Source organism: Protobothrops mucrosquamatus, unplaced genomic scaffold (assembly GCF_001527695.2).
Source record: "Protobothrops mucrosquamatus isolate PMUCROS unplaced genomic scaffold, P.Mucros_1.0 scaffold_7, whole genome shotgun sequence".
Classification (NCBI taxonomy): Eukaryota; Metazoa; Chordata; class Lepidosauria; order Squamata; family Viperidae; genus Protobothrops; species Protobothrops mucrosquamatus.
Genome location: NW_015386083.1, coordinates 1 through 10604, shown reverse-complemented (window position 1 = coordinate 10604; position 10604 = coordinate 1). Strand labels below are relative to the sequence as shown.

The window sequence follows — 10604 nt, the reverse complement described above, 5'->3', positions numbered from 1 at the left end:
CCCTATAGTCAGCGATGGAATCAGCTGACTATGCCGAGGCGCCGGCATCCACAGCCACTCGGTCTTGGAAGGGTTGAGTCTGAGTCTGTTCCTCCCCATCCAGACCCTTACGGCCTCCAGGCAACGGGCCATCACGTCAAGGGCATCGTTGGGGTGGCCTGGGGTGGAAATGTACAGCTGCGTGTCATCAGCGTACATATTATATTATATTATATTACATTATTATATTATATTATATTATATTATATTATATTATATTATATTATATTATATTATATTATATTATATTATATTATATTATATTACATTACATTACATTACATTACATTATATTATATTATATTATATTATATTATATTATATTATATTATATTATATTATATTATATTATATTTATTATTATATTTTATATTATATTATATTATATTATATTATATTATATTATATTATATTATATTATATTATATTATATTATATTATATTATATTATATTATATTTATTATTATATTCCCTACCCCAAAAATAAGCCCCAGTTAAGATTGTCAGCCAGACGGACGCATTTAGTACCGTATTTCCCTAAAAATAAGATCTAACTGGAAAACGAGCCCTAATGCGTCTTTTGGAGAAAAATATTAATATAAGATCCACTCTTATTTTTGGGGAAACATGGGTATCTTACTTTTCCTTGATTTTCTATCACCCTTATGTCAACAGTTGCATCAATGCTGCTCCACAAAATCCAGACCAGGTGCCCCAAAAGGACAATGCTCCTTCTTTGGAAGATCAACTCAACTCAGCCATGGTAGAGAAGGGGATTCTAGAAGAGCAGCTAAAAAAGGAACAAGGTAAGGGATTGGTTGAAACTAGAAGCTTGCAGTGACTCTATGCAGCAACTTTATGCAAAATGCAAGACAGACCTAAGTGATTTTTTTTTTAAAAAAACGCAAATTTTGAATAAGGGAATCTAAATATACAGTCCTCAATTTATGACCACAATTGAACCCAAAATTTATGTTGCTAAATGAGAATTTTTTTAAGTGAGCTTTGCCCCATTTTACAAATTTTCTTGCCACATTTGTTAAGTGAATCACTGCCGTTGTTAAATTAGTAACCCTATAGTTGGCTTGAAACTCAACATTAAGAAAACCAAAATCATGGCATCCGGCCCTCTCAATTCCTGGCAAATAGATGGGGAAGAAATGGAGGTAGAGACAGATTTTATCTTCCTGGGCTCCAAGATCACTACAGATGGGGACTGCAGCGAAGAAATTAAAAGACGCTTGCTCCTGGGGAGGAAAGCTATGACAAATCTAGACAGCATACTAAAAAGCAGAGACATAACCCTGCCAACAAAAGTGTGTATAGTCAAGGCCATGGTTTTCCCAGCTGCAATGTAGGGCTGTGAAAGTTGGACCATAAGAAAGGCTGAGTGCCAAAGAATTGAGGCCTTTGAACTATGGTGCTGGAGAAGACTCCTGCGAGTCCCCTGGACTGCAAGGTGATCAAACTGGTCAGTCCTAGAGATCAAACCCGACTGCTCTTTAGAAGGCCAGATCCTGAAGTTGAAACTCAAGTACTTTGGCCACCTAATGAGAAGGAAGGACTCACTGGAGAAGGGCCTAATGCTGGGAAAGATTGAGGGCAATAGAAGAAGGGGATGACAGAGAATGAGGTGGCTGGATGGAGTCACCGAAGCAGTAGGCATGAGCTTAAATGAACTCCAGAAGATGGTAGAGGACAGGAAGGCCTGGAGGAACGTGGTCCATGGGGTCGCGATGGGTCGGACACGACTTCGCAACTAACAACAACAAAATGCTAATGATGCACGTATGGCTACTGTACCTGAGGCTATCCATCTTGCTGTTGTTTGTCTCTTTTCTTCCACCTTTCTCAGCCTTTAAGCCTTCTCCAGCATAATGTGTCCAGAGGAGCTGAGTGGCCCAAGTGGTTGGAACACTGGGTAGTAAGTTAACAAGCCCTTGTTTGAGATCTGAAAGCTGCTGTGGGGAAGGTTGAGCTTCTGTCCTTCACACCAGCTCCTCCAGGGGCATGGAAGGCCCTCCAACTGGGCTTCCCCAGGGCAATGGTGATGTCACTGGCTAATCCTTTCAACCCGGAAGCACCCCTGGCAATGTGTCCAGAGTAGGATAGTTTGAGTCCGGTCATTAGTTCCTCAAGGGAGAATTTGAGTTGATTTGTTCCATGAACCATTCAGTTGTCCTCTTGACTGTTCTCCTCTTGACTGTTCTCCAACACCAGAGTTGAAGACTATCCATATTTTTTCCATCTGTTTTTGAAAAATCCAGATGCACACACATGAACACACACACACGGACAACCTTTTTCTATACAGCGCTCAAGATGACTTAACCACAAATAAAAAATACAACGGATAAAACATAAGAATAACAACAATGTAATAACAACATAATGTAACATCTTCAATGTGTTGGTTGGGCCAAATCCAGTCCAGTTTTAAAATATCCTAATTTTCTTTGCTTTCTTTAACAAGCTCAGAATGATGCGCTGAAACAGGAAGTCAACTCTTTTCAGGAGAGGCTGGCCATCTTGGAAAACCAGGCGCCAGAAGAACCGCCTCAGTCCAACGCAACTCAGGTAGGTGGTTATGAATCTAGGTCGAGCAGCAAAGGTAACAAAGCTTAAGCCAAGGGATGAGTGGTTTTTGAAGTAGTTTGTCTTAATTCAGTCTGAAAAGAGTTCTTTGAAGGTGCTCCTGTCTGAACAAGCAAGAAGTAAGCATGCAAAACATTTCAATGCAGAATAGGAAAGCAGACAATACCAAAATAATATCGGTAGTAGATGATTAGGAGACTGGAGGCCAAAGCATATAAGGAACGGCTGCTGGAATTGGGTATGTCTAGTTTAACGAAGAGAAGGACGAGGGGGGGACATGATAGCCAATGTTCCAATATCTCAGGGGCTGCCACAAAGAAGAGGGAGTCAAGCTATTTTCCAAGGCGCCTGAAGGCAGGACAAGAAGCAATGGATGGAAACTAATCAAGGAGAGAAGCAACCTAGAACTAAGGAGAAACTTCCTGACAGTTAGAACAATTAACCAGTGGAACAACCTGCCTCCAGAAGTGGTGAATGCTCCAACATTTTTTAAGAAGAGACTGGACAGCCATTTGTCTGAAATGGTATAGGGTTTCCTGCCTGAGCAGGGGGTTGGACTAGATGACCTCCAAGGTCCCTTCCAACTTTACTATTGTTGTTGTTGTTGTTGTTGTTGTTGTTGTTATTATTATTATTATTATTATTGTTATTATGTTTCCAGAGTGGTAAGGTATCACACTGAGTTGCTTTGACAGTTCCAAGCATTTTAAATTCCATATTTTGTTTTCTTTCTGTTTCTGTTCCTTCCTTCCTTCCTTCCTTCCTTCCTTCCTTCCTTCCTTCCTTCCTTCCTTCCTTCCTTCCTTCCTTCCTCCCTCCCTCCCTCCCTCCCTTCCTCCCTCCTTCATTCCTTCCTTCCCTCCCTCCTCCTCCCTCCCTTTCTTCCCTCCTCCCTCCCTCCCTCCCTCCTCCGTCCTTCCCTTTCTTCCCTCGTCCCTCCCTCCTTCCTTCCCCCTCTATCTTTTCTTCCCTCGTCCCTCCCTCCTTCCCTCCTTCCCTTCCTCCCCCCTCTCCCTCCCTCCCTCCCTCCCTCCCTCCCTTCCTTCCTTCCTTCCTTCTTTCCTTCCTTCCAGAGTCTGTCAGCAGAAGTTCCAGAAAGAGATCAGGAAAAGACTGAAATCTTCATCCAGGATAGCCTCAAGCGACAACTTCATGAGGCTGAGGCTGCACATGCAGAGACAGTGCTAGAACTGGAGAAGACACGCAACATGGTCATTTTGCAGCATCGCATTAATCGGGATTATCAGGTGCAACCAAAATATATCCAGCACCTAAGATGGGGGACCTTGAGGATTAGCAATAAATGCAAATAAAATATTACTTGAGCAACAAGGTTGCTCTAGATAGATGTATATTTACAATTTCCCAGTTAGATGAACAATGTTCTTCTGAGGTTAAGCTTGGTTAGAACCCAATTTTGCAAATTTTACATTTCAGTTGAATATACATAGAATCTGTTGACTAACACTTAGGATGCGATGAAGGATTTGTTAAGGTCCGTGATATTACCAATTCTCACCTGTTAGAAGACGCTCTCTGCCTCTGGTATCTTTCGTCGGATGAGGAGAGCACATCTTTCTCCTTCTGTCCTGGTCACTTTTTACAGAGGCATGATGGAGAGCATCTTAACAAACTGCATCGCTGTCTGGTTTGGTGGTAGCAGAGCCTCAGATAGAAGGTCCATACAGAGAGTGGTAAGGACAGCCGAGAAGATTATAGGAAGCTCACTTCCCGTGATTCAGGAACACTGCTGATAAGCGCTTATATGTGCTTAGAGCTCGAAGCATTGTTAGAGGCCCCGAACACCACTTCATGGTCTGTTTCTATTGCTCCCCTCTGGGAGGAGGTTTTGAAGTATTTATAGCAAGACTACTACATTCTGTAACAGCTTTGTTCCCTGTGCTGTCCCTCTTGTAAATTCGCAGGATTCTTTTTTTTTTTCCCATGCATATGTATACATTCAAACTAGACTGTGATGTTTCTCTGTGTCATATATATGTGTGTGTATATGCATAATGGGTATATGCATAATGGTTATCCTTTGAGAGCGGAATGCAACAAAGTTTCATTTTAATGTATGCCGATACATATGTATTGTCATTTTAAATGTACATATAGTGTACATTTAAAGTGACAATAAAGTTTCTGTTCTACTCTACTCTACTCTAATTCTACTCTACTCTACTTTACTCTACTCTACTCTACTCTACTCTACTCTACTCTACTCTACTCTACTCTACTCTATTCTATTCCCTGGCCAATGACTGGCCCAGTTGGAAGGATAATAATTGTAAGAGGATACCACTGGTGAATGAATAGAGATCACTGATTATGCTACAAGGCAAATAGATGAAATGACGAGGAAGTTGATATGAGTTGTAGTTGAGTCTGTTGACTGCTCTTTTGGTTGGAGGTGGAATTAGAGAAGGTGCTGACGCAGTCCAGACAGGAGAAACAGGAGCATGAGGATCAGCAAAATCAGATGGACCAGCTTCTGGACCTGCACAATGCTCACATTCATCAACTTGAAGGTATGCACGTTGTCTCCTACTGCTCATTTTTAGGAATTCCACAGTTCAAGAAGGATTGAAAACCTTGTCCAATTCAAGAAGGAAAGATGTAGTCTTGAGGTACACAACCTTGCCTTCGAGACTGAAATCCAAGCATCCTTCTCTTATGGAACTGAGAAACCTGGCAGATGTATTTGAGGCATTTCCTTTCCTTGAGGTTTAATTTCCTTCTCCCTACCACCCACAGTTGTATTGTATCTTAGTTTCTAAAGTGAGAAGTGCATAGATGGGTTTTCCATTTCAGCAACCAGACAGTTCTTGGGTCACACATGTTGAGAGTTTGGATTACCAGTTGCTGATTGGTGGTAACATGAAAACACATTGGCTTATGGAAAAATGGAAATAAAACAGATTAACAGAGTTGGAAACGACCTTGCAGGACTTCTAGTCCAACCCATGGTCAAACAGGAGACCCTATAATGTTTCAGACAAATGACTGTCCAATCTCTTCTTTAAAACTTCCAGTGTTGGAGCATCCACAACTTTTGAAGGCAAGCCATTCCACTGATTAATTGTTCTAACTGTCAGGAAATTTCTCCTTATTTCTAGGCTGGTTCTCTCCTTGATTAGCTTCCATCCGTTGCTTCTTGTCCTGCTTTGGAGAATTGGTTGATCTCCTCTTCTTCGTGGAAGCCCCTTAGATTTTGGAACACTGCTATCATGTCATCCCTACTCCTTCTTTTCATTAGAACAGACATACAGTACGCAATTCCTACAACCATTCTTCAGATGTTTTAGCCTCCAGTTCCCTAATCATCTTCATTGCTCTTCTCTGCACCAGAAACTCAACTGAAAAGAGAATTTACTTGACTTGAGCTTGACCTGTTGAAGAACTCATTTTCACTAGAACCTTAGAAGACAATTGCAGCACTGTGAAGGGGTCTTCAAGTTTGGCAACTTTAAGACTTGTGGACTTCACAGCTGGCTGAGGAATTGTGGGAGTTGAAGTCAACAAGTCCACAATCTTAACATTGTCAGCTTTGGAGACCCTTCATCAATGCTAGTCAATGCTCCAGGTTGTCTGCAAACATCTCCCTTGCGATTAGTCAACCTTCTTGCCCCGTCACATAAAAAAAGGGTGCATGCTTTGTGCGTCTTAATATGCCTACTGTGACAATCATTTTGTGAATGTGGAAGTTCCCCTTCCTTGTCAACCACTTTGTGAACAGAGCCTCACAAGATCAAAATATCATATCTATCAGTAGGTGGCATTCTGCTCCGCTGGATCTGATGCCCTAACCCTGTGGTGGCGAACCTATGGCACACGTGCCACAGGTGGCACTCAGAGCCCTCTCTGTGGGCACGCGCACTGTCGCACTGCCTAGGCCTTCAGCTGGGTTTTATAAAACCTTTTCGCTTTAGGCTTCCGCCGCTGTGTGCAAAAAAAAAAAAAGGTTCAATCAATCAATTTCAATTTCTCGCGGGAAAAAAAAATCTTGCAAAGTTGGAATTGATTGATTGAACTTTTTACTCCCGCCCAGTCTGCTGTTACCACCGAAGCCATGCCCTCCCAATGGGCCACACCCACCCAATTGGCCACACCCACCCAATAGGCCATGCCCACCCAATGGGTCACGCCCACCCGGCACCCGATGATACATAAGTGGGTTTTGGGTTGCAGTTTGGGCACTCGTTCTCCAAAAGGTTCGCCATCACTGCCCTAACCTAATGACTGCCACCAAACACGAGTTGAGTTCTCTTGAGAATTCCTTCTCGAGAGTCAGCAAATATGTGTGAATGTTTGTGGGGAGTTCTAAGGAACAAAGTTTCTTTCTTTTTTTTCTTTCCTCAGAGAAGTTGAAGGATGTGGCATATGGAACAAGAGCTGTCCGACTTCGGCCACCCGACAGTGACGTTGATGATGAAGGAGTCCCTAGCAAGGTTCTGAAATTACAACACGGCGAGAAGCTCTTTGAGTTGCACATCTCTGGAGCAATTCTGTCGGCTGAGGCCGTCCAACTTCTGGGAGACCCCGAACTTCTCACCTTTTGCACCTATGCCTTCTATGACTTTGAGACCCACTGTACACCTCTGGCCCACGGCATTCGGCCCCACTACAACTTCACTTCCCAATATGTGGTCCAGGTTGACTCTTTCTTCATGCAGTACTTGCAAGGAGCCACTTCTCGCCTGGATCTCCACGTGGCCTCTGCTGTTGACCACACCACCCTGGCCTCCTGCTGGTTGCATTTTGGCCAAGTGCTGGACAGCGCAGAGCAAGTTCGTTGCACAGCAGTCTTGCGTGGTAAGAAGAACGACTATGATCCCAAGTCACCCAAGAGATGAGTCTTAATTTCCATATTTGGCGCTTAACTTCCATGTATCCTACTTAGGTAGTTGAGATTGTACCACTTTTAGGAATATGGCAATATTCGAGTACCACCAGTCGCCTAGCAAGGTGTCAAAAACATGATGACCAAAAAAAAGTGATGAAGTAAAGGTAGTCCTCAACTTACAACAGTTTGCTTAGTGACTGTTCACACTGAAAAAAGTGGCTTATGACCATTTTTCACTCTTACGACCATTGTCGCATCCCCGAGGTCACCTGATCAAAATTCTGATGCCTGGCAACGGACTCATATTTATGATGGTGGCAGTGTCTGGGATCATGTGATCCCCTTTGGCGACCTTCTCACAAAGTCAACGGGAAAGCCAGATTCACTTAACAACTGTGTGACTAATTTAACAGTTGCAGTGATCTGGGAGAATATCTAAGGAGGCCTCCTTTATGGCATCTCCTGGAAATTTAACCTCTTCTTTGAAATCAAAGTGAACTTTTGAATTGAATGGAAGAAGGGAGGATCAGATTTAGAGCTCAAAACAGCTTTCTTAGAGCTATGTTTTCCCAATCTGTTAAATCTAGATCTGTGTATTACAAATCTTTGATATTATATTGCACAACAAGGAGTCTGGCACATCAGAAGCTTCACACAATCTGCAGGAGGTCAGATTGGGAAGGGGTGCTTCACACAGGAGCTCTATAAAATCAAATTCAGCCAATTTTGCACAGTTTGGGCGTCCGATTCTTGTAGACAGCTTAAGCCTACAATAAACCTTTATACCCATTTGAACTGTCTAAAATCTTCTGATTTCCCTGGTGTTTGACAGTTTGTCACACAATAAACCAGATGTTCAGACTGGATTTGGCATTTTTGTCTACCAATAGAGGACCTTCCCAAAGACTTGGAATAAGCAGATCTGGATGTTTGATGGTGTTACAGATATTGTCACAGAATGAAAGCTGTTCTGAGTAAAGCTGCCTTCTGCAATTGACTGAGGCTGATTTTGTCAATGCCCATGTTGTTCAAGTGGTGCTCCAGATGTTTTAGGATTGCACCCAAGTCGCCTAGTACTTTTGGTACTACCTCTGTTTTCTTTTGCCACCGATATTCTATTTCCATTTGCAGGTCTTCATATTTTGTTATCTTCTTCATTTCTTTCTCGTGTATTCTGCTGCCTTATTATTATTATTACTTTTATTCGGCTCCAACTCATCCATCCAAATGTGGTTTTCTTTCCCAATTGTTTCCCTACCCTTATCCCTCCAGGTCCCAAGGGTGAGGATTATGGTCTTTTGGAATACGGGATGAGACTTCACTTTCCATTCAAGCAGATTTCACAGCTGCCCCGCCATCAAAGTCAAACATATCTTTCTGCTGGAGCAGGAACTCAGATTGTAGCCCGGCCGAGCTGGCAACCACAAGGCGACAGAGTAAGAAAAAGGAGTTTGATCTACTGTTCAAAAATAAGACCTGTGGTCAGGATTTAATCCTTCTTGGTTTGTACGCAAAAAAAATAGGAGCAAACAAGCCAGAAAGCAAAGCTACAACACAACAGAAACCATTAGTGGAAAGTCAATCCATCATTTTGCCAAAGACTTGACTATTAAAAACTATTTTAAAGAGTTTTCAAGTTCCCCTAAATACCCAATAGTAGTATTTCTCAACCTTGGCCACTTTAAAACCGGTGGACATCAACTACAAGAATTCTCCCGCCAGCTGTTGAAGTTGAAGTCTACCCATCTTAACAGGGCCAAGATTGAGAAACACTGCCCTACAGCAACTTTAGGGCATCTCTTATTCACATGGTACAAGTAGGTCTTGATGTCTATGGTCTTGATGTCTATGATCATGATTTACAAGGTCTTGATGACTATGATTTATCAAGATTGATGAGATCTTGATGACTATGATCATGATTTATCATTTATGGCTTGTATGTATACTGAGAACTTCTGCACTGGAGATAAATTCCTTGGGAGTCCAATCACACTTGACCAATAAAGAATTCTACTCTACTCCACTCCACTCCACTCCACTCCACTCCACTCCACTCCACTCCACTCCACTCCACTCCACTCCACTCTACTCTACTCTACTCTACTCTACTCTATTCTATTCTATTCCATTCCAGTTTGTGAATCTCACGAAATGGTTTCATTGCTCAAAGTTGCCCTGCAGATCATCCTCAATTTATGACTCTTTGTTCAGTGGCTATTCAAAGTTATGGTATTGGAAATATTCCACAGCTTCCATCCACAAAGAACAACAGTTGTTTCTTCTCCCTCTGTTGTTACCTTGCAGTATTCAAAGGCCAATTTTTTCCACAGATCACATATTAGGGTACAACCACTGACAGGCTGAAAGAATCAGTGCAGGAAAACACTACTGTGTTTCTATTCAGAATCAGAATCCCACTTATTAAAACCTCCAGCAAGAAATGAATATTGTTGGACTTGAAAAAACTGTGAACTGAACAACTACTGCTGCTTCCCTGCTACATCACCACCATTCCTTTTTTTCCCTTAGAAGACCAAAGGCGTAAACTGGAACGAGCTGTGCATCCAGATCAAGAGCTGTGCTAATTTGAGAAGCCGTTGGATTGGCTCCCAGCCCAGCCCATATGCCGTGTACCAGTTCTTCACTTTCCCGGATCACGACACACCCATCATCCCGTCCAGCAACAACCCTGACTTTGAAGATGTGAAGATGTTTACTCTGCACATCACTCCTGAGCTGCACCATTATTTGCTTGTGGAGAATTTGTGGGTCTATGTTTTTGACGATGAGCAAGAGGAACCTGGAAGCTATTTGGGCAAAGCCCAGATCCCACTAGTACCATTAGCGCATGGGCATAGCATCAAAGGTGAGATCAACAAAGGATGCTAGATAGATCTAGCCTTGCTTTCTTGAGCTGTCTTCTGTGCTAGACCCTTCTGGAACTAGAACAATAGTTCACAATTTGGAAGCTCTCCAGGTAGGTTGGGGTGGCGCGGTGGCTCAGTGGTTAAGACACTAGGCTTGTCGGCTGGAAAGCCAGTAACCCAGGTTTGAGACCTGAGCATCGAGCGACGGGGTCACAGCCTTGTCTAAAGGCCTAAGTCAACTGACCTCATTGAA

General features: G+C 42.6%; 1 protein-coding gene across 1 annotated transcript in view; it reads left to right on the top strand.

Annotated features, from left to right (window-relative positions):
- Window positions 1–10350, top strand: part of LOC114922558 (X-linked retinitis pigmentosa GTPase regulator-interacting protein 1-like) — a gene marked incomplete at its 3' end in the record, with an annotated part of 21220 nt that extends 10870 nt beyond the window's left edge. Inside the window, exons 10-16 of the mRNA XM_029284129.1 lie at window positions 716–846; window positions 2514–2617; window positions 3766–3882; window positions 5049–5166; window positions 6998–7450; window positions 8754–8917; window positions 10014–10350. Of these exons, the coding sequence (XP_029139962.1) occupies window positions 716–846; window positions 2514–2617; window positions 3766–3882; window positions 5049–5166; window positions 6998–7450; window positions 8754–8917; window positions 10014–10350 (1424 nt within the window). The remainder of the gene's footprint in view (window positions 1–715; window positions 847–2513; window positions 2618–3765; window positions 3883–5048; window positions 5167–6997; window positions 7451–8753; window positions 8918–10013) is intronic.
- Between the last annotated feature and the right edge of the window lie 254 nt (window positions 10351–10604).